At 37.4% G+C, this 24,813-nt stretch overlaps 1 protein-coding gene across 1 annotated transcript in view; it reads right to left on the bottom strand.

The window, feature by feature from the left end:
* Positions 1 to 24,813, bottom strand: part of MAP3K5 (mitogen-activated protein kinase kinase kinase 5) — a 91,256-nt gene that overhangs the window by 26,237 nt on the left and 40,206 nt on the right. Inside the window, exons 4-12 of the mRNA XM_065733275.1 lie at positions 21,187 to 21,380; positions 20,765 to 20,933; positions 19,853 to 19,959; positions 18,023 to 18,193; positions 14,870 to 14,982; positions 10,604 to 10,763; positions 9,022 to 9,175; positions 7,794 to 7,901; positions 2,579 to 2,628 (exon numbers count right to left, since the gene is read on the bottom strand). Of these exons, the coding sequence (XP_065589347.1) occupies positions 2,579 to 2,628; positions 7,794 to 7,901; positions 9,022 to 9,175; positions 10,604 to 10,763; positions 14,870 to 14,982; positions 18,023 to 18,193; positions 19,853 to 19,959; positions 20,765 to 20,933; positions 21,187 to 21,380 (1,226 nt within the window). The remainder of the gene's footprint in view (positions 1 to 2,578; positions 2,629 to 7,793; positions 7,902 to 9,021; positions 9,176 to 10,603; positions 10,764 to 14,869; positions 14,983 to 18,022; positions 18,194 to 19,852; positions 19,960 to 20,764; positions 20,934 to 21,186; positions 21,381 to 24,813) is intronic.

Raw genomic sequence — 24,813 nt, 5'->3', positions numbered from 1 at the left:
CGAATGAAGCCTTTAAGGATTTAAGGTACTTCTTGTCTCAGCTCAATAATAAACATTTGCATTTGGAAGGTTAAGAATGCATAACATGAAAACAGAGTTATTTATGTTAAAACAGAAATTGTTAATCAGTGACATCTAAAAATAATTTTAAAATTTATTTTGTTTCCAAGATAAACCCTATTACTATGATTTCCTGCAGATATAGTGTGATTCAGCACTACGTTCAAGTTCCTTTGAAACTCCTGAGAGCTAAACTCTATTACTCACGAAATGAGATGCTTATTGTAGTGGTTGATAAAGAGCACACAGAATAAGTGACCTCTCAATTATTTCCTTAAACTATTTACCTAAAACATTAGTCATTTCACTGCTAGATGTCTCCTGGGAGCAGGGCTGAAGCAACAATAAATATTTAGAAGGGTCTTTGTCGAAAAAGCTTCCAAGAGCATGTACAAAGACTCTCTACATTAACACTGCACCTCTACAGCTGGTTCTTAGTCTAGAAAGGCAAAGAACTCTCATGAAACTGGGAACTTCCCTTTCCTAGACAGCTTTACATCTAGGAGCTGCAATAAAGTCAAAACATTCTGGATACAAAAGCAAATTAGAACCAGGCCTTCTGGGCTCTGAAGGATGTTCCACCCACAATAATATCTACCTCGATAAAGCCAGGAAGAAAACTACATAAAAATACTAAAAAAAGACAATCAGAAAATTTCATGTTTGAAAAATATATTTACTCAGTTTTACAGCTGCATAAGATAAAAGATTTCCCCCTTCAGGTCCTCACAGAGGCAGCCACCAAGTCTTCTAAGAATTCATTCTTGGCTCTGTTGACTCATTTTATGGTTTTCCAAGGGTAGATGAACAGATTGGAATTTTAGTTGACAAATTAAATGACTATTGACAGTTTCAATAACAAATGTGGGAGAGTACACCAAACCAGTACTAACCACAGCAGAGTTTAATAAAGCCAGAAAATATATCAAAATTGGGCAATAAATAAATACATTCTTTTTTTAGAAGCACACAAAAACATGCTGTAACCAAAACCCAAACCACACTGAACTACGCATATTGTTGCGATTTCAGTGTTGGCTTAAAATAAACCAAATCCCACAGGATTAAATTTACGTGTCTATTGATAGTTTTTTGGGGTTTTTTAAGTTAGTTGTTGGAAGGAAAAAGAATCATCCATCTGTGTAAAAATGTACTGCAGACATAGCAACAGCTATGTGTGTATGGAACAGTTATTCTTAGAACAGAGCAGTGGCTATTTTGAAGAATGTAAGATTTCTGGCCTTTTTAAAATTACACGAAATGTGAACTCCAAAATGGAAAGTCACAGGAAGCCCAAGTATAGGCAGATCCTAGAAAAAATAAACAAGACTAAGGTGAAGATCTGTTCTAAAGAGATTACAGTCGCAGAACACTACTGTCTTAGTATCAGCAGATGCAAATCACAAGGTTGGATGCTGTCAGACAGAAGTGAATTCTACATTCAGTCTGGTCTAGTAGAACAGATCCACTGGCTCAGATCCTGCTGTTCTCACAATACCACACAACATCCAGGCTAAGAAAATCCTGCAATTAATGGTTCTCCCTAGTAAAATGAAAAACAAAACACAACAGAAATCAAGTGGATAGATGGCAAAATGTCCTTCTTTGTCAGTACCAAACAGGCCCTGTCCCAAAAAGAGAAACATACAGAGTAAAAGAAATAAATCTTTCATCATGTAACGTAATCCAGGCAAGCCAGTACTGCATGCCAGATTCCCAATCCTATGGATCACTAGTCCACATTAACCTACTCCACATGAATCTCTGGGAGGTTTTTATTTATTTTTCTATTGACGTGCTTCTCTGAAACTACCTTCAACCTTCCACTTCATGATCTATCCGCCACATCTGTCATCACTGCAGGACAGTCTCCCCTTTCTACTGGTCTTCTCTGAAACAGTTTTGCTGCCAAAACTATAAGCAAACACACGAAAGAGAAAACTGCACATCCACACCAAAGCCCAGTAAGAGATGAGCAATCTGGAATACTTCAAGACATGCTAACTTGTCCTCCCCTCCATCTGCAACCTTGCTGATTCCTTATATCCTTCCTGCTTGCTTCCACAGTACTTCCTGGCTTATATGTTATAGTTGTCAAGTACCTGTTACAAGGACTGCCTTGCCTTCTTTGTGTTATCAGTTTTCCAGTATGTCAGAATTTCAGAGCACAACTGCATCTTGTGGATGTGATACAGCTCAAGCAAGATGCCATGAAATGTTAGCAGTTACTGCAATTTGACCTTAATTAGCATAAAGCGGTAACAAACTTTAAGTTATTAGTTTGTAAATTTAAGGGATTGTATTCCTTAGTTTTTACATAATGAACTCTGCAGGTGGTCATTTCTGAATCCAGAAAGAAGCCTCCTGGGGTGCCACTTAAAGCAGGGCATCTCTGTAAGTACTTGCAATATTCAGCTCCAATATTCTTGTCTGTTACTCAACAGAGTTCCACAGCACTAGCTCAACGTAATACTCAATTACTCTTTTCATTTCCAAGAATAAAAAGCAAACAACTTACCTTACTCCCCTGATGGATGCAGCACTGAAGTTCCACTCATGGATACCTTTCTGTAACACAAGAAAAAACAAAGTTAAATGAAACTCTGTTCCTTTATGAAAACAAAGGGCCAGTAGGCATTATCTGGAACTCAAGAGACCAAAAGAGAAACGTTTGGATTCTAACAGCCTGTTACCTTTCAACAGTTATTCTTCAGGGCATTTTTTTTCCATCTAAAAAGCAAGAAAAGTTCTATATAGAACTGTTTATTCTGCAAGCACAATATATTATTTTAGAAACTAAGTCAACCAGCAGATCAGAAGGGTTGCCCATCTTGTGTGCTGAACTCAGCTTCATGTGCAATCTTCTAGAAAGAAGGAGAAAAAAAAATCCACCTCTGAGAGGGGCAAGAGCCAGTTATACACATTCAGTGTCCTCTGTGTGCAGGAATAATTGGCTGAGAGCACTACAAAGCAGGAAGTCCAACCAATGCTGGACAGTAAAATGTGAAGTTCTTGAAATGGAGGTGCAATTGCTCAGGGAAGGAGCAAACCTAAAGGCCAGTTGTCCAAAGTAACAAAAAGGAGACTACTTCCCTAGAAATCCAGAAGAGAGAAGTGAGAACGTACTGAAATCCCTAAGAGCTGCTGAAGTAGGAAACAAGACTGGAAGAAACCCTACAAAAACTCTAAGGGCCAGGCCTCATTTATTTTCAGATCTTTCACCCATAGATCCATCACATATGGCAGAACCATGTTCTCCCAGCAGACAGACACGCTGCTCTGGACTGAACTTCTAATGACACTTCACTGAAGGAATCAGAAGTCATTTGTATCTTCTGATTAAAACATTTACCTTTCAGGAAAACATGGAACTACATCAGCTGGAAGTGCCGGCAACCTTAGGACCCTCAGTATGAGCAACATATCTGAAGAAACTGGTTTCCAGAGCTGAACTGAATTGGGCATTATAGTCACCTGAGCAAGTAAAAAGTATGGAAACATTTCCTTCCAAGAGGTAATTCATAGCATAAGGGCATAATGTCAAACAGACATAATCAAGTCTATCTCAAAAGAAGCATAGCATATATTATACTTAATATACCACATTTTAGGAATGGTGAAGTACACAGAATAGATGCAATGCCAAAATAGCTGCACAATATGCAAGAAACTAGAGAGGAAATCATACTATCAGATCAGTTGTCTTTATCTCTAATTATTTCCTTCCTGCTCAAATTTCAGTAAAGAGGTTGCAAGGCGAATATAAAATTCCCAATGCAACATACTGAAAAATACATACAAACATCTTTCTTGAAGTACAGACTTCATATTGCTTTAACTGTACAGCACAAATCAGTAAGTACAGTAACTTTTCAATTTTAAACCAAACAATGCTAGTACAAAGCACCTGTGGAAGTACTATTCAAATCACCTGCCTCTCCTGTATGAAGAAAGATACCCTCTTCTAACAAGGAAGATGTATCAGTATTGCTCTTCTATGCTTTACCCTGTATATAATCTCCGCCACTTCTCAATTTTCCAACATCTGGAAACTCTGTTTTCAGAGTTTTGCTACTGGTATGTGTCTAATTCCCAGCATTGGGAATAACATAATATCTAAATGATCTAAAACAAACATCCTGCAAGCAGAAATGCACAAGAAGCAAAGTATTGTGAGCTTTACATATAATCTACAGGCAATACAATCTACAACTGATTTCTCAGAGATTCATATCTTTCATTTACCAAATGATGTTTTCAGGCAATGAAATAATATAAAAGTTATGTCCCTCAAAGATCTTGCCAAGTTTTGAATACATTGGAGTAAACATATCAGGCATGCTATCCAAATTCAGCATCTGTTCTTGGGTTAGGTAAAAAAAAGCCACCAACCACCCAAAACAAAACTCAAAATGGTTTCAGAAGCCAACACAGAACAGAGACAGGCTGTTCTATTTCAAACTTTGTAAAAGCACTACTGCATTCCTCCAAACCTATGTGGAAAGGACTGCTAAAATTAGAGAACTGCAGGGCAAAGGTAACGTGCATTCCACAAAACATAATGCCATCTGATGTTCTATATGCGTTTGTCTATATGAAACTTGGTATTATTGAAGGCACAAATAATAAAATATGCTGCTAAAAGAAAACAGAGAAAGGAAAAGGCCCCGTTATTTATTCTGGGGCCTTTATTTATTCTTTATTCTCCTATTCATTATAAAATTGTCAGGTGCAGGCTCAAACAAGTTACATTTTGTATTTGAAACAGAATTATTTCAGCTCCTATGCATGCAAACAGAAGTTTGTATGTTTGATAACACAATTCTTAAAGCAGTGGCTTTGTTTTAAAAATTATGTAAATCTATTCTTTTGTTTTTATTTTTTTTTAAGTAAAATCTGCTAAAGCTCTAACAGACCTATGCTAGGTAGATTAAAATTGTACAGCTGAAGCCATTTCAAAACCCAGCTGTCTCACCTACCCTTGTAGCTGGGACAGCTGGCCTTTCTTAATCAGCCCCTACAAGGCCTGTCATCAGCCTACTGAAGTCCAAAGGAAGAGCCCTCTTTACTGCAGTGGGCTGAAAAATTATACATTTATTTACCTCACAAAGTCTCTTACCAGAAGCAGCTATTACACTGGTTATATTCGCTGGTTATATTCTATATCTTTAATTTTTTCTTGTACCTTTCATCTGTTTGAAGTTCCTGATGGATTCTAATGATTTTGACAAACTTTCAGCAACAGATTATGACTGTACAGCTGAACTTCTAACAAATTGCCTGTTGCACTCTTTCAATGAATGTTATGGTTTGTAGGACAGAGATGCCTGCATTGTGTACCCATCAGCTCCTGAGGTACTGTATAAGCTCAACACAGTAAGGTCAGAGCAAAAGAACTAATCAGTGCATCAGAAATTGTCTGTGTCTAGTGTTACTGATCATCAGTAGGGCAGCAAATGTAGGAAAACAGACATGCAGAAAATACACAGATGTGCTGCCAAAATCAGGAGGGGGTCAGGAGAGGGAAAGTATTACATATTAGAATATTTAAAATAACAAAAATAATGGAATAACAGATTTACAATAACAGAAACAAAACTACAATGCATCAGTTACACTCCAGAAAGCCAAAATCCTTTTGGACTGAACAGTTACAGACTGAACGCAGCCAGATCCTTCTCAATGTCACAGGATGATTGGGTAGTCAAGTGACACAGCCATGGGATAAGCTACTGCTAAAAGCATTAAGTAAAACATCCCTGTAGCTACAAGAAAACATTAATGAACTATGAAATAGCTTTTTAGGAATATGAATACATATGGCCAAATAAGTTTAACTCAAACTGGAACATAACCAGTGAGATGCCTCATGCAACCAGTACAGCAGTCCTACTTGTTTCCCCTAAGGAAAACACTGAGAGATACCAAGATTCTCATCAAAGGTAACATCAGGTAAATGGCAAGTAATCACTTAGCACAAATACAGTGTTAGCCAAAGAAGATGAGTATGAAGTGGCTACAGATTCAGACTGAAAGCTCGAAGACCCAAAGTAGCATACTGCTGCTTCACCAGATGAGTTACGCTTTAGGCTTTACTAGAGGTGTGGTAACATGCTCAAAACACTTTCCAACACCAAGAGTCATTTGTGAAACCTACACCAGTATTCAGATGGAGCTTCATACTGTTCAGAAACAGTATATTAAGAGATTCTGCAATGAAGAGTAACAAGACTCAATAGCCCAAACATAGGACTAGAAAGTTCCATGTTCCCTCCAATACTATACAAAAGCCCCTAATCAGAAAGTAATATACTGTTTGGATATGAATTACACAACAAACAAAAAAACACTACATTTACAAACACAAATGTGTGTAAAACTAGTTTCTAAAGAGACTGAATTCTGAATACAAAAATACTCTCAGAATATGTATTTTACAATAGCAAGGTTTACTCTTTCACACCGATAGAAATCATTATTCATCATGGGGTTAATTCTGCTTTTCTCTGAGAATTGCATAAATTTATTTTCTAATTCTATTTTCACAGTCTGAGCCTACCTGCAAAAGTGTAGGTTAAAATAAACCACAAATGAATAGAAACTCATTGGTCTAGGCAAACATTTCAGTTTGTGCTCAAAATACACTATTTCAGCCACCATTCATCTATGTTCCTTCATGAACTTCTAACAGAAATTCTAACCAGTGCTGCCTCATGTAGTCTGCATACAAAAAAAAAAAAAAAAAACTACTATTTTGAAAGCATGAGTTTAAAAGCTGAAGGAAAGATCACCTAGAAAAAAGGTTCTTTGTCCTATCTTGCAAACAAAATGCTGTCTAGACAAATGAGAATTCTTACAAAGCACACTACTTTCAGTGCTCTGTTTCTAGCTGATTTGGCTTCTATTAATTTTTCATATAACCTTGCCATGTTTCCACACTTCCTTCCTTCTCTAAGGTCTTAAAATGTGCTCCCTGTCTTCACGTTTACCAACATATTTCTTCCTAAGCATCCCAGAATGTGATCACAGAATCACAAATAGCATGGGCTGGAAGGGACCTCTAGTGATTGAGTCCAAAACCCATGAATGGTGAAAACCATTCAATGCTTTACCTCTCTCCTTGCATCTCTGGAATTTCTAATATTCTTTCCAACTATGTCCAGCTTTCTCACACCTCAATTTAAGCACTTCCCAGCTTTTCTAGTTTCAGTACCTCCTGAGCATCTAACTGTCCTTATGCAAAATAATTCCTTTGCCACTCGATTTATTTCACTACTATTTTATGACAGACCAGTCTCTAATTTTTTCAGAAAAAAAGGAGTATTTACCAGAGCTGACAAGCAGCACTGTGAGCACAGGAGGAAGAGTTTTGTGCTACATTACTTGTACAATGAGACTGGACTGCAAGTTATTTATGAAGTCTCAAGTGACAGATCTGTTCATATTAAAAAGAACCTGGAAGAATACATACGCTGTTTTCAAACATGGTAGCCATGGAAGATCTACTAAGCAAAAGGACAAATTCTGAAGGAAAAAAACCTAAGAATACTCTTTAAAATAAAAAAAAACAAAACACATGGCAACATGCAGGAAAAGAATTTTCACATATGGTAAAACATACCTTCTCCTTCACAGAATCCAACTTCAGATTCAATTGTTTGCATGTTATATGCCTTACAAGCCAAACTTTTAAACTGTGAAAAAAGTTATAACTGCAGACAACACCATGGTACCTTGTCATCAGGGAGCACATGCCAGATAGATACAGTCTTCTCCTCAGCTTCACTGTTGATGGAGAGATATGAGGGCTGATAGATTTTCGTTGGTTCCAATATTAAAACCTTATAACAAAAAAAAAATTCTTAAGAGTTAATATAAAATAAGTAAAACATATGAAATCTGCACTACAATCTGTTAAAAACTTTATCTATAGACATAACACAGACAGAAAAAAAAATGATTTTACTCCAAAGCAACATACACTGCTGCAGAAAGCACACAGTTAAAGATAACAGAAAGTTTCCTGGTTCAAATATAAAAAATACACTAGAACCATCATGTAGAAGAGATGGGATGCAACGCGTTAAGATTTGGTCTAAATATAGCCACTGAGTAGATGAAGTCAACCTGCCACTTCAATAATATTCTGCCAGAACTACTTCCAGTCTGTCTGAAACACCATAGTAATTTCCTGCCTCAGTTTGTTGCTGTTCAACACTACCATTTTCCTTACTGTTTATTATCCCATTTACAGTCTAAACTGCGCAAAACAAGTATGCCCTTCAGGTATCTGGAGGTAAATAGTGACTGCTACTTAAAACAAAAAGATATATTTGCTAATGGTTAGCTAAAAGGAACGCACAAGACATTATTTCTACTAAATATATCACCAATATATGGAGGCAACAAAGAACAGCACATTGTACTACACCAGGGTACCTCATAAAAACCTTTCAGCAAAGCACTCATGTATACTTTTATGGTTTCCTTCATAAGTTATAATGCCATGTTGTTGAAATATATTACCAGCTGGAAAAAATAGATTTCTGGCTGTTTGGTCTGATTTCTAAGCTCTAACAGAGCACATGCTTAATTGGCAGCAGGCTATGTAAAAAGTCTGTTGAGTAAGAGAGACTGAAACTAAATGTATTTTCTTCAACTCATAACTAATATGGTATTACCTGGAATACACTACAAAGTTCTGCTTTATAAGTGTATTCAATGGTAGCAATCACTAAATAATAACATTCTATCCTGACTTTTTTCTCAGTACTTTATTGGAACAGATTGTGTAATTCCATTGTAGCCATGTGAAATCAATTAATACCAGTTTAGTATGCAGGCCAAATGCATTTCTTCTGGACAAGCAGTTTTTTTGTCTGGGAACCTACAAACAAGCAGTGTTTTGTTCTCATTTCCTACATGTCACAATTAAAAACAATCAAACAAGAAAAGACTTACTGGAAATCTAACTACAGACACATCTGTCTTCGTGGCTTCAACAAGGAAGTCCATCCAGAAGTCCACAAGTTCCTGTTTAGCTGTATGTTGTTCAGGATTCAGCTTCTTAAAATGCTTATATATCAAAATAGTGTCTACAATAGACTTCAGGTACCTGTGACCAAGAATATGGTATGTAAGCAATAATGTTTGCACCTTTAATTCAAACTGAAGCACCCACCACTACAATGCTAAGGCAGTCGATAATATTCTGGTTCTACAGGATTGCTTTCTGAAAGCAATAGCAACTCCTCATTTTGAGCAGCTACATTATCAGCCTGAGATCTAGGACAATCCTTCCTGCGTATATGCCTGATCACATATGCTGCCTGCTACTCCAAACAATGAAGCTCCCTGAAATATATTTGTTTATAGGCTACATATACACAAAAAGAAATAACGCTAACTCAGAGGGCATTTTGATGGTAGTTCTAAAGCTATCTGTTGCCCAACCATCCCCTCAGGCTGCATGGATATCCTGCATGAAATACTGTATGCCCCTCGTGTACCAAGAGGCTCTGCTTGAACAGCAGGCAACAGACTGAGGAGAAGGTGGTCACAGGAGAAATCAATCCTGAAGCACAAAAGAGCATGCTGTATTTTCAGAGTTGAATTCACAGACTTAAACCCCAAAGCACTGGGTACATAAAATCCTGACAAACAGGCATTCATAAACTCACGAAAACTACCAGGAGACTCTCATGGTGTGCTATCCAGCTCCTCATGCACACAGTAAAAAAAGAAAAAGTGTTGCATATAAATACACTGTAAACAGCTTCTGCAAGAAAATTGGTAAGAAAAACAACACTGTCCATTTCAACAGTTTCCTATGTTATCTCAATATGTAAGTTTAGCATTTTCATATTTTAGCACACCTGCATTCCTTTCTGACCAGCTCTGGAGACAGACTTTCCTTCCTTCATAAAAAGAAAAAACAAATACAGGCAGCCTTGATGGGCAGTGACAACTTAGGTCAGAAAGGAGTCACAGTTCTCCGTTTCCAACAGGACCTAGACCTTGATGAGTGGGCAACTGGTCCCTACTTGCTGCCTGAATCTAAAGAACATGTTGAATCTTACTTCAGGTTTATAACCTTTCCATTAGCTGGACTTTAATCTGCATTCTTCAGATGCAACTTGTACAGACTGCTCATTTATATTCATGTTCGTAAAATAGTTGGCGCATGCAATAACCATCACAGTATTTCAAGGTATATCCATGCTCCTCTAGCCAAGCTGATTGCACTCCTAGGAACAGTTGGGCACATGCTCCTATCACTTCAAATAGCTGAAGAAGTACAGTGGCTACAAGCAACTTCTGCTTCCCTCCTTACCCTCAGAAAATGATGGGGTCAATAGTAAACCCGCCCTTCTCAGCCACCAAAAAAGTCCTAACAGATTTATCCATGAATAAAGGCACAAGAGGGGAGAGAACTCCATCAAGGTAAGAGTACAATGGAGCAATACACAGACTAACAAAATCTGTTAGCAAAATACAATGTTTAAAAAAACATTAACATACACCACCTTTCTTATCATCTTACCATGCTGGTGCCTTTAGCTTAAATAGCTTTTCTGAAGCCTGGATCACTCTTATGTGGTCATTAGCCAACATACTGGCTGCCAAGAAAGATCCCACTTCCCAATAGCTCTGCAGCTTCTCCAAGCTTCCCTTTTTACCAAGCAGGCTGCTGATCTTTACCCCTGTAGTAGAAAGAATAGTAGGTCACAGGAAAGTACAAATGGCATTTCAAAATACATGACTTCCCGATTTGAAATCTAATCATTGCTTTAAGTTACTTTATCCTCTCCATTTCAATGAAAGAAGACGGAAATCATACTTACCAGTTAATGTTACATGCCTTCCAAATACCCTAGGTAGTAGCAGATTTTTTTTCCCTCCCCCTCTTCCTAATGACTTCTCAAGAAAGGAACTTTAAGACATCGCTGTCAGGACAAGGCCTCAGTCAGATTATCTATGTTCTTGCATGGACCTCATCTGTAAAGGTACATTGGGGCCTCAGGCTATACCACATAGTTGTAAAAACTTAACAGATGCTGAATAAGGCACCTATTATGTTTTTTTCTGCTTTTTTTTTTTTTTTTTTTTTTTTGAGACTTACAAGCCCCAAGCCCCAGACTTACCTTTATAGACAAGGTCCAATGCAGAAGGAACAGATGATCCACTGGCCTTCTTCCAGCAGCGATGTTCATTAATTTGCCGCAAGTCCTACCCCAATGAAAGACATCTATTAATATTCATAAGTCCCTCAGCAACTCAAGACTATGGGGAGACTCAGGCCTCATTTTGAAAGTTTTCAGAAAACTACAAGTCTCCCTGTGGCCTTCAGGGTGGATTTTAGTTCCCAACATCTACTGTATATTTATAGCTAACACCCTTGGAAATAAAATACTTCCCAGCTTACAGGACAAACCTTATCATCACAGTAACCTTTTGCTCACTTTCCCCATACTACTCTCCACTATGGTGGTTTCCCTTCCACCTCACCTTCTGTCATCCTTGATATTAAAGCTTACTATTCACATGAAGTTCCAATGAAACTGTTGATTTTCATATTTTTCTCCTTAACTGTCACTGAATAGCTAGCACACTAAACTTAATTCTGAACACACCAATAAACCTTATTACATTAGGTTAATTTCTGTCAACAAAATCCATATTGTTTTGTCATGTTGATAAATTTTTATGTTCTCAACACCAGACAAAAAAATTAGACATTATTTTACACTTAAAATGCAAGTGCTCTATAGCCTGTTTCACATTTGTATTTCACTTTGTGCTCTCTTGCTAACAAGTTGTCATGCTTGAGTAACACACAATAAAGTAATCTGTAAATGTAAATAAAAGCAACTGCTTCCTTCTTAGAGAAAAGTTTAGTTATTCTTGAAGAGAAAATATGCAATTTTAAGATTGTGGCCTCCATTTATTATTTTTCTAGCTTATTTTGATCTCATCATCTTTAAAAGTGGGTGGTTTTTGTTAGGTTTTTATTTATGTTTTTGAGTATAAGAACAACCAGGCAAAGACAAGACACTCTCTTTGTTTGCAATAAACTTGGTATTCATGAAACAACCAAGCATCTCCAAAGCATTTTATCAAAAACATTTTGCCTTAAACAGAAATGGGCACAAATACAGAAACTATTAATGCCAGAATGGTCATTAATGCCAAGTATACACCCACAGCTGCAAAGAAAATATTCAATAACAAGATATTACCAGTTAAAGATTACTGTGAAAGCTTTATAAATAAACTGCTTTCCTTGCTCAAATATTGACAGAACAATTCGTATTATTGGATCCTTTGTGTATTGGAGTTGCACAGCCTGTGGAGGTCATTACTACTGATGCAAAGCACTGTGTTTATGTTTTAGTCTCAAAGTTCGATATTTTGTGTACTTAAGAAAACAATACTGTAAAGAAAATATAATGAGGACTTATTAATGCCTCACTTGATCATTTCATGTGAACTATTATTCTGACAAGTATAGGCGGGAACTCTCAAAAGGACAACTCTGATCCGATGCAAATGGGTAAAATGTCTTTTGGTTACTGGAGTTCCTACATCATTCCCACTGTAATCAGATATGCATCTTCTAATTACAGAATCATACACCCTTTGAGGTGCTGTTAAAGACTGCATCATTCCTTAGTTTTTGTCTAACCTACCAATATTATTTCCATGCAACCTGGACTGAACTTCAGCCAGCTTCACCTCTTCTCCTTATCTCTCACCAGAAAACAGACTCTTATGTGCTGCAATAATGCTACAGGAAGATGCCAAGCTGAAAGCACTACTAGGTAAATCTAAGTTCTTTTTATGAATGGTCTTATACACAATAAAAACAAAAAGGTGTCATCAAAAGAATGACATAAGCATAAAGATCCTTGGGACAGAAAAAAAAATTTTCCATGTAATCTCTGATTTTCCTAAATTTTGGTTAAAATCACTACCAACAGTCCAAGATAAAGAAAACGCTACTTTGTCCTCAAAATCTAGCACAGTTCAAGTCAACCAATAAACCTCATCATATTAACACGGACCACAGTCTCAGACCAAGGAACCAGAGACCAGTGCATAAAGTCTACATTATATCTGTTTTTTAAATAATCTTTGAAGTATTTTAGCAATAATTCTTATAACAAAATAGACACTAGTAGATCCCTTCCATTACGTAAATGCAGCCTATAAGGGGCCAAACTGGAGAGGGACTCCTTATCAGGGAGTGGAATGACAGGACAAGAGGTAATAGTTTTAAATTGAAAGAAGGTAGATTTAGATTAGAAGAGGAAGAATTAAGTAAGAAGTATTTTACTACAAGAGTGGAAGGTGTCTCTGCCCACAGCAGGCAAATTAGAAGTAGATAACCTTCATGGTCTCACCCAACTCAACCATTCTATGATCACAGAATGGATTGTCTTCTAAGGGTTCTTATCAGACATCAATTAAATATTTCAATGAGAGACTGACACACCAACAGCTTCTAAAGAAAACAGAACTCCTTTTTCTCACCCTTAAAACAAAAACAAACAAAAAAAACCACCCCAAAAATAGCCCAAACCAAATAAATTGCTATCCTTCAACCACATATAGCTACTGGATATTTTTCCTCTAAGTAATTCATCAGCCATGGATGGAACTGTAAGTAATAAAGGAACCTTAATTTCATTACTGTTTTCCACACAAACAGTAGGGCAATCACTGTGCAAACTCACAAGACACCAAACATCTGATCCCTAAAAACAATACCCAGAATTCATCAGTACAATCAGTTTGTCCAAATCTAATTGGCCATAGTCTGTGTGCAGCTGAAATTTCTTAAAAATTGGAGGATTCAAATTAAACTACACAAAAATATAGCCCAAATTCACTGAACTATTGCTAATTTAAAATTAAGGCTGCTAAATGAATATTTCCAAATGCTACTTAGCAAAACACATGTATTTTTATGTTTTTACCACTTATGCTGCCAGAAGATTTCAGATTTCAGTGTAGAAGATGAAAGCAGTCTATCTGACCCAACAAGAAAAATTTTGTCTACTCATGCGAGGGCAAACACAGTAGTTGGAGGCAACTCAACAAAGCCTATCACAACCAAATGAACACCTTCCTTAACCCCAGAAAATTTCAATTCCACTTTTATTATCCAAATGAAAGTGATACAATACATATGATATCTCTTATGACTTCCCCAAAAGGATTCCGGGCTAATTTTGACTCCGTTCTCTTCAAATACAGCAAAACTACAAATCAAGTCAATGTGGACCACATAATACAAAGCTTCAAAAGACCTCAAAAACAGCATCTGAAAGGAAACGTGGCTCTTCCTTCTCTTAACCCATCCCAATCTCAAGCCAAATACACTTCGACTACTTTAAGAAGAGGGTTTTTGCCCATATTTTCTGGTGATCCACAGGTGTTTCCTGTTTGTTTGCTTGATTTTTCTCTCTTTTGTATTTTTTTTTTCCTCCAAGAATGCTAGCCAGATCTGGACTCCCCCTTCAGGTGTTCCTTCCTTCTGGCTCACAGAAAAGACATCGCTGCAAAGAAGTGCTGTCAGTTTTCACTAAGGTCTGGTAACCTGTTAAGATCTTCATCCTGGAATCAAGTCGTCAGTACAGTGCCAGGTAGGATCAGTGGTGGTTAGGGACACTAACTTAGATGTTCACATACTCACTACTGAAGCATTCATACGCAACAATCAGATTTTTTTCCCCCTTATGACAATGGATGGTGTCGTACTGTCACTAGAAAACAAGCTCACTGTGAATTTGCAAGCTGTAATTACCAACTTTCCGAAGCTCAAAAGAAGTATCAAAGCAATGTCCAGCTGCCAGAAGAAGTACGGCATAATTGATTCCTGACTGCAGCGTTGGCTCTGACTCAAACGCCTTCTTGAACCTAGAAAAAAAAAAACATAGGTTTGCTTTCTAAATAATGCAATCTAGTAGGAACATAATTATACTTTTAGGTACCATAGGTGCTTATCTTCTATTTACATAGCAGGAATCCATGGAAACTAAAATTCTTCACTGTCTTCTGCACAGGCTTTTTGGCTATTTTTAGGAGTGAATTACTTATTTAAGAGTTAATTACTAATATATACATCCTCTTTCCACTTCCATTCCTCTCACACAAGTATAGACCCCGGTTGTCCACCTCAGCAAAGTCAGTATCATACTGGATTTACAGTTATTTCCACTGAGATAAAAGAAAATAATGGAAGGAGTAGGCAAAGGAGACAGGGATGAACTTAGGCATACAAAATAGTTGCTGCTTGCAAAAGCAATTGGTGAACAGCCCTCAAAAAACAATGTGTTTACTTGCAAACAAAGTGTCATATGTAGGCAACAAAAAAAGGTTATATCCCTTTTCCTAGGGGACTGAAAAATTTTCATAGGATCAGAGAACTTATTTCTTTCATTATACTTAGTCCTTGGCTTCAAGCGTCAATTGACAAGTTGCATCCTCTGTGACATAATTTTTGCAACAAGCACAAGAAAAAATAGAAATCAACAATAAATCTACAGACAACAAGAAAAATGAAAAAGAATCTGTAAATAATAATTTTCAACAAATGAAAAGAACCACAGTTTCAGTTCACATCTGTTAACTGAACTGGTTTAAATTCAACAGGTGCAATTGGTGTGTACTACATGACACAGAAGGAATTGGTGTTGCAGAAAAGCAGTCAGGTTTAAAAGTCTCCCTATAAAGTCAGAGGTTGGTTTAGACGACTTCATTGCAAAGGCCTTCAAGAAATTGAAAGCTGACACTTGGGAAAATGTTGCAGTGCAGACACTGAATAAGATAGGTAGGCAGTAAAAGGATTTGCATAAAGATCCGATAGCATTGTCAAGTCCGATTTACATTGTCAGCATACAACAAGAAAGAGACAGTTAACAATTAGACTTCCATTTCTCGTCTCTACATCAAAAATGCCTTTTATTCCACTTTTCAGTTGTCAGAAAAATCACACTTCTTGCTTTTTTTTTTAATAGCCCAAAGTCCCCTGACATCATTAGCTGTTGCAAAACTAACACTTGAGTTCTGCCGCCAAATTCTTATCTGAAGCAATTCACTACATTTCTCCTGCAACCTCATTTCTCTAAGACAGAGATAATAACCTTTATCTCAACATAAACTAACGCTATTGGGGAGGCATTGTTCCTGCACACACCTTCTTCCACCCACGCTGAAGACAGGGTGTAGCACTGGTAGCAGCTCTGCTCCCTACCAAGGGCCACCAATTAGAGTATGGCTCAACCCTTCAGCTATATCAAGCCTACCATACAATTGACACTAGAATTCAAATCAATATCCAACAAAGTACAAGCTAGAAGCAAATGGCCCACCGGGAACAGATTCCAGTTAAATTCCAGATCATCTAACTCTGGTCTTACCAGCCAGAGACTTCAAGGATTACCAAAGGGCTGCCCTGTCACTGCCCTACCCACTGCAAGAGTTGCATTTGTTCTCCTTTCCCAAGCTGTTATGACTACAATCGTTGCATCTTATCGAGCAGATGAGCAACATGACTGATAGATGCATCCATTAAAAGCATGTTAAAACAGCTACGTGAAACATTCTAGTAATTATGCTTAAACATATAACCTCACTTAATTATGTTGGAAAAATCTCAAAGTTTATCTGTTCTTAAAGCAGTACAAATGAGGAAAAAGCAAGAAATGCAATCACAAATGTAAGTTCACTTACTCTGCTTTGCCCATGGTGATGCCTAGCATTGGATACAGGACTACACTTCACTTCTTGTATCAGTTAATGTTATCAAAACATTATTTTACAACAATCTTGAAAGTTTCATAGGAACTCTGGCTTAGAGAAATTCTTCTGTAATTAGAAATTATGAAATGGGAAGGGGGGGGGGGGGGGAATAACATGCTGCATACCTGCTATTTCAACATATTTTAGAAGTCCAGCAAGCATTACAAAATTGCAAAGCATAACCAACAATTAGAATTTGTACGTGTATAATTATTTAGCACCTATAGTCTTAGAATATCTTTCAAAGACAACTCTAATCTGAAGATTGCTGAAAAAAGTGAAACAAGAGTAGGAGAATCGAGCTTCCAAGTTCTGAGCATCTACTTCAACAGGTAGCTGATGAGCACAACAGCAGAGCTAAGATCTGCTGTGCAGGATACTCACAACAAATATTTATCTATATTCTCTTTCTGAACTGTAATGGAAGAAGACAGCTCACCTTGACAAAAGCATCTAATACTGCAATTTTAAGTATGGTTCCTTTGTAAATTGAAGGCCTGACAGACAAGAGACAAAGGACTTTTATGTGGAATAGATTAAAAAAAAAAGTTGGCATTTTAGCACACTTCAAAAGCAAACACTTGATAATTTTAGAGGCAAGTACCAGAAGAATTTGTACTGCAGTCCACTATAATATGCATATGTTATATGGTGATGATAGGGTGATAAACCTTTTCCCAGCAGGATTTTGGAGCAGTTACATTCCTTGTCAGCAAGAAAGCCAAAAAAAGACAAAATGTTATTTTCTAAGCATCAGAACAGTTATATCTCAGCACCTTTAAGCACAGCTGGTAAGTATCTACCAGACTGCAGGTACGTCTATTGATTGTAGCCTGGATAACGTCTGGCCCAGATTCTTACATGTAATGCAGGAAACAAGAGAATTCACACTTGTGAGAGAGGAGAAAAATTACGCTCTGATGAGGGCTATCTCAACTTCCAAGGCTCTGAGGCACTTGAAGAACTTTGTGGAAGTGGATGTATGGGCAACATAAATCTCTCATTATTAACAAGTAGGCAAGGCCCAAATTAGATTATTTAGCATAACCATTAAGAACACAACATATTTGGAATGAAAAACAGTTGAAATGCATTCTCATCATTTAAGGAATATTTTTCCAAAGCTAAGAAGACATAAACCAGGAACAGTACTCACCAGAAGGTCCCTTTGTCTCTGCTTTCTGTATCTGTGAACCCAGATTCCAAAAACATGTCCTTGTAAATGCGACCAACCAGGCAGTACATATCCGAAGCTACTTGATCATCTTGTTCTACTAAAGGAATCATAATTTCTAGAGCTTTCTGTCTGTCCCCAGGCAGATTTCGTCTATTAAAAATAAATATTACAATAAAAAACAATAAAGTTATCAAGGAATACCTTTCTGTAGCCAACATGAATACACGACTATATTATTTTAAATAAATATATGATCATAAATATGGACTAATAGATAAATATATATAATGCGCTCCTAAATACAATGGATTATTTTATAAACATGTTCAAAACACAGATTAAAAAACATCACTACAAAAAAAAACAAAACACCTTCTTCATAAAAGCCCCCAAGCATGTTTTCTCCCTCATGATCGGCTAGAGCAAAGCAGTAACAGCAGCAAGAATAGCTTTGAAAGCAATTCTTAGGGAGATGATATAGTACTTATTCACAAAATGCAAAGATATAAGGGCTGCTCCAAAAGCAACACCTCCTATTTTTTCTTATGTGGATCATTATGTCAGAGGTGGCTATTGGTGCAATGGCAATAGAGGCTGAACCTTCCCAACAATACTGTGTTACATGTTGTTGCTATGTGATGGAAGGCAGCAGAGGGACAGTCTGACAGAATGACACCTGACACAGAAGTGTGTATGAAGCAAAGGGGTGTCACTGAACTCCTTCATGCAGAAACAATGGTACCCACTGACATTTACTGACACTTGCTGAACACTGAAGGAGACCAACAGTGGATGTGAGCACAGTGAGGTGGTGGGTGGTATGTTTCAGTGGTGGTGACATTGGGTCACCTCTACTGGTCCAGATTTTTAAAAGCACAGCATGCAGGCTCTTGATCATCATGGTTAAATTGCATAGCTCATGACAGTGATCATATTGAAAAATACTGCTTCATAGCTGACAATTCACTCTATCAAACAATGTTATTGTGCTCTTTGTATTGCTGTAGTTCCCACGGAAACAAATTGGAGGCATTGCTTTCAGACCAACCTATGTATATCTGAGAATTTCAATGCCTGCTGACACTTGGTCCGCTCATTCTAAACATCAGCAGAACAATCTTCACTGTTATAACACCGATGGATTAGAGAATATCTGGAGTTCCCACAGGAAAATTCCCTCTTTAATGCCCTTCCCAATTGCCAGTATTTCAGATTTTTGAGAAAAATCACAATATAAACAAAAACCCACTAGAGCATGGCTCCTATTTCACTCAAAGAAGAAGTGCTTGTCACTGCATGTGACACATTTGTGCATGTTATCAGAAAACACAAAAAACTGTGTACTATAACATAGTAAAATCTTCTGCTTATCACTTGATGAAAGCTTTTCCTCCTGTCTCTTGATAATAGAACTCAGACTTGAATGAGAGGATGCCTAACAGCATAAATGCTGCAGTGCTGTTTTGCAATAATGATGATAAAAGTGTATTTTATTTTTACAGATTGAGACACTGAAATGAAAAACTCACTCACGTGGACTTATGGAAAGACAAAAACAATTAAAATTATATATAAAAAGAAAAAAGAAAAGACACAGTGAAGGAAAAGGAAAGAAATTTGACAGCATGAAAGAAAAAGGAAGGTTAGATTCATCAGGAAGGTCAAGAGTCCCCAAAACTGCTACAGTGAAAGCCCTAGACCTGTATAGAAAGATTCCAGTAGGGACCTTTTAACTAGGATTATTAACCATGCACTGAATTTGTGGTACTGATTTACTATCCCACAGCAGTAGGAAAGGTAGAATCTTACCTGTTCAGTGCAAACGCATAATGTAACCTCACATGGTGGTGGGAAGCCAAGTCAAAAGTAGGCAGTTTTTCTAAAGTTTTCACCAGTTTCACAATAGAATCATAATCCTTCCAAAAGAAAGAAACAATGAAGTTTTAAGTGGCTGTACTGATGCCTTCACAAACTCCTCTTTGAACTAAGGAGCTGGTACTTCATACTAAGGTATATATCCTGTTCACTGTAAGTTACATGGATCTTACATTCCTCACTCAGAAACTATAAATGGCTTGGCACTCAGATGTGAATAAACAGAGCACTTAACACAGTTTGGATTCCTGTTCTGCTTAAATACACGTACTGAAATTTCCCATTCCACTTTTCATAATACAAGTTAGCTTCCAGGCTGAACATATCAGAATCCATATCAGAAACTGCAATGCTAATTGAATCTACACTGAAGTATTCCAAAACTCTGAGGTAAGCACAAGGCACAAACAAAAATTAAAAACACTTAAGCAGCGACAATTGAAATGATGTATAATAATGTAAGCAATTATTAGTACCATTCAGAGAAGCTGCAATGCATACAAATATGTTACATTGCCAAGAGGAATGTCATAAGCACAGTGATAAAGCTCACAGTCAGAACACAAACATATCAATAGCAGAATGCTGCCAAGGCCTTTAAGTGTGGCACCCTACAGGCTGTTTGCCACATAGCAATGCTGATGTGGAAACACGATATATGTTGCAAATTTCTTAGGTGCTGTTATAAAATAACAAGAGTGAAGATCCTGCAACAATTTTATTTTATTTTTTTACTAGCATGTTATTTCTATAGTTCCTTAGAAAACATGTGTAAAACGCACCAGAATTCCACTGAGAATGAATTTCAACACGTTTTTAGATTACCTTTGAGCAGACAATACAGACCTGGATGTCTCTGTAGGACAGCAGCAAGTTGATAACAATATCCGCAGACAAGACCTCAATATTATCCACTCGCTGCCGAATCCTTGCCAGCTCTGCTGCAAGTTCTTTACCCGTGTAGAGGGTACGGGCCTTCCTAATGTCGTTAAGGATGGATTCCCGAAAATACTGGCTGGAGAGGAACAAACTCACGTTAGCAATTTGTGAAAGGTCTTTTGCATTTGTTTTTTTTTGGCTCTGGAACTCTATCATAGTAATTTCGTGGAACATTTAATGATAGAGCAGCATTAGTGGGGAGAGTTGGTCAAACTAAATTATTCATTACCCATTAGTCTCAACAGAAACATTTCTTCACTCACTATGAAGGCAAGAGTCTGATATTTATATTGTCAGCAGAAACATACTGTATACAAAGGGTTACTCACCTTGAGCTGGCCTGTGCCACCTTCAAGAGTTGAATAAATCTATCCACCAGAGGTAAGCAAATAGGCCCAAGCAGTGATTCAAAACTTGGCTGCATCAGTTCTGTTAGTCCCTTCATAAAACTACTATCACAGCAGTATACCTTGTTATGTGGAGTTATCATATAGGGAACAAAGATGTAGTTACCAGTGCACATCTGTAAGAAAACAAGGTACAATAGTTATGGCAGTTATGGTTTTGCAGGCCAAAACCTGGAAACACTGCATACATAATGGTAAAATTTTACCTGTTGAAGGCAAAGGGAGAAAGACTTTACATATAGAGCCTACAACTACATGCATTCAATTTTCATCTCAGACACGATACACGTGTGAACTATATATCACAAATGTGAAAATCGGTAACATAAATCAATGGCATCACAACAGGAAAATAGTGAGAAAATGAATCCACTGTGAATCCAATATGAACCACAAAATGACTCAAACAGCTTAGCACAGCGAAGACAAATGAAATTCCCTGCTATGTAGCAACCCTAAGCAGGATTTAAAATCATACATATTTCAGAATAATCATTTATAGAATGTCTTAGAATTGCCAAACTGTATTGATTTACATATATCAATGTGACAGATACTCTGCAAAGAAAAAATAAATCATTTATCTTCCAGGAAACAGGGAGGCAAGATGCCTGGTGCCTGTGGTATGTGAGTACAGATTTATGCCCACAGAGAACTTGCTGAACATTTGTGGTTCTGTAAGATTTTAACTATGAAACAGCATACCACCAAAACCAGGAGACATGCTGCCATTTGCTTTTAAACTCACACTCCAGTTCTGAAGTGGCATGCAGCCCAGCAAGAAAAGCCCTAAGGAAGCATTTCTTGAGGTCCTACATTTTGATGCCTCTAAATTATTTTTAAGGTTAACTACTTTCCAGTCAGCTTCTGTTCTCCCAGAAGTCAACACAGCAATGAGGACATCTCTTCAGAATCTCCAACAAGCAGGGCTTTATGCATTGAAACAGCAGTGATTGCATTGTTTTCAGAAGCATTAAATCAATCACATGCATAAAATGCCATTTTAACATGCAGAATTAGATTTTAAAAAGACAAAAGGATTGAAGAATTCTAAGCTGTATAAGCATAATGTCTAGTTACATCAGTAAATATGTACTTGAGATTAGAAGCGAACTGCTTAACAATATATATATATTTTTAAATTATGCATATTACACTATTAAAGCATGAAATCTTTAAGCATGAAATCCTCTACAGGATCAATCCCATCCCAGCTTCTGAGGGATACAGACAAATTGTGAAATTAAATTACATGAGGCTCATTTTGTTCAACTAACCCAGAAACTGGTAAGGGATTACTGCACACACAGATTTGCACAAGGATGAATTTAGTTATCCTCCCCAACACCTGCCAACAATTATAGCTGAATAGCTAGGGCACAGTTTGCTGTGTACGAAGTATAGCAACTCCAAAAGAAACCTGAGAACTGGGAAAGGTATAATGACAATATTTTTAACAGGGAATTAAGGGTGTGCAATGCTAGCAACTGAACTACTTGCCTTCATGATGGAGAACTGAATGAAGACTCCTGCTCAAGAATACAGCTGGCCTGTAAGGTGATCACACACTCTTAAGAGTGAACAGACAAACCTTTGACCTTGGCAAAGCCTAATAAGCCTTGCAGTCAAAAGAAGGGAGGAAATGATACATTTGCTGAAACCAGTTTCAGCAGTTACAGGACAAGGGGGGGGCACAGGAGCCCCCCTAAAGGGGGACGATTTTCCAACTTTTTTTTTTTTAATGAAGGAAAAGGTTTGGGAAGTCAGAGCCTAGAGAAAGGGTGAAGTAGCTACAGATATCCGTGGGTAAATATTTTACTTCCTAATGTTTATTCAGCGCATTAAAAATAAATTCAAGACTGCTTGCAGGAAGGCTTCTCAGACCTCTGGCATAGTTCTTAGAGAAAAATCAGCTCTGAAAAAGGATGTTTTCAGCTTTTGAAATCCACAGAACCCAAAGTTTATTCTGGCATAATAGTCAGGCCACCTACGGAGACAGTAATGGAGGCTTTGTAGATAGTCCTACAAGTAGGAAAACTGCTCTTTCTTCAGAGCTCTCTGAGTGCAACTTCTCTAGGAAGCGGGAGTCTATTTCAGCAGAACAAGAGAGCAGCAGAAGCTAATTTATGTGCATTTCACTTCCTACTAGAAGAAAAAAAGAAAATAAACACCATCACAAAACCCAGCCCTGGCTACATTCTATATTATACAGCCTGCTATTTCAGACATGCAGACCCAGGAGCTTTCAGAAACAGAATACTAAAAGATCAAGGGAAGAACTTAACAGTAAAAGGCAGAAGTACCACACAAGAAGAAAACAGAAAAAAAAGAAAGTAAAACAAAGCCCACAGTCAATGTCCCCAGATTTCTCTGGTGTTTGAAGGCAGACTCTCACCATGGTTCTCTGGTGGGGTGGGAACACACTGGCCTTTCCCTCAGCCAGGGCATTACTGTGGATGCTAATTTAAGATAAATCTTAAATGGAATCTGTCTATCTAATTAAGATTTAACTTAAGATAGTTACATTTTCTGAGGAGTTCTGTGCCTCTGAGACCTCTCAAATCTGGCAAAAATTCATCAGACAGGTAGATACAGAAAGAGGACAAAGGAAGGAAAAAAAAAGTACAAGTTCTTAGGTTTTCCTTGGGAAAGGCTTTAAGAAAAAAAAAAAGGTACATTCAATGAAGAAATATGAGAAATAGTGACCTAATTTTTCTTTCTTTAGCTAAAAGGTGCTTCACGTATTTATCAGATGTACCTGAAAAAGACAAAGATATAGTAGCTCAGGTAACACAAGGGAAAATAAAACAACTTATTTGTATTATATATCAAAGCTGTATGGGGAAGGAAGATGTTTTTACACAATAAAAACTGTCTTGCCCTCACAATAATCCAGAGTCTCCCACTACAGAGAAACTAAGCTTAGCCACTATCACAAATTCCAGCTACAAACAGCCAGATCGTGGCTGCATTTGGGCAGGGACTAGGATAGGAGCCTGCAGGGAACAGGCTGCCAGGCGACAAGTGGAGAACTGCCCCAGCATCAGACAGCCCTAAGCCTCTTCCCAGAAGTAGGGACCAGGTCTTCCTTCTCATCCCCAGACTACGCAACCCATCTCAGCTGCTCTCACTTATTTTCTTCCCCATCTCTCTGTCAAAATACAGGCTATACTAACTTGTCAGCTGATTTTTCTTACATACTCTTCCTATCTACTCACAAAGTGCATCTGATTTTGACTTATTTACTGCCCATTGTTCTGACTGAAAGCACAAGTATTTTCTTATCCTATTAAAATCTGTCCTATAACAATCCCAATTCTCTTTTCACAAGCTCTGATACTCTTCCCTAAGCCTAATAATTAACCTTAATCCAGATTTCAAGCTGCTAAACACGCAGGGGAGAAGTGCTGTTTTCCTTTGATCCACTACTCTGACTCACTGTATAATGTACAACAGAAGCAGCAGTACCAAGCCATTCAAGAAAAACAGGCAATTTTTGAAGGAGTAATACCTTAAATACAATTGCATTTTTAAAAGGGTGTTGATGTA

Source organism: Cyrtonyx montezumae, unplaced genomic scaffold, assembly GCF_038088225.1.
Source record: "Cyrtonyx montezumae isolate F1298 unplaced genomic scaffold, pur_monq_1.0 scaffold_0, whole genome shotgun sequence".
Taxonomy (NCBI): Eukaryota; Metazoa; Chordata; class Aves; order Galliformes; family Odontophoridae; genus Cyrtonyx; species Cyrtonyx montezumae.
The sequence above is the reverse complement of the archived record's forward strand: the minus strand, read 5'-3'. Positions and strand labels throughout refer to the sequence as shown.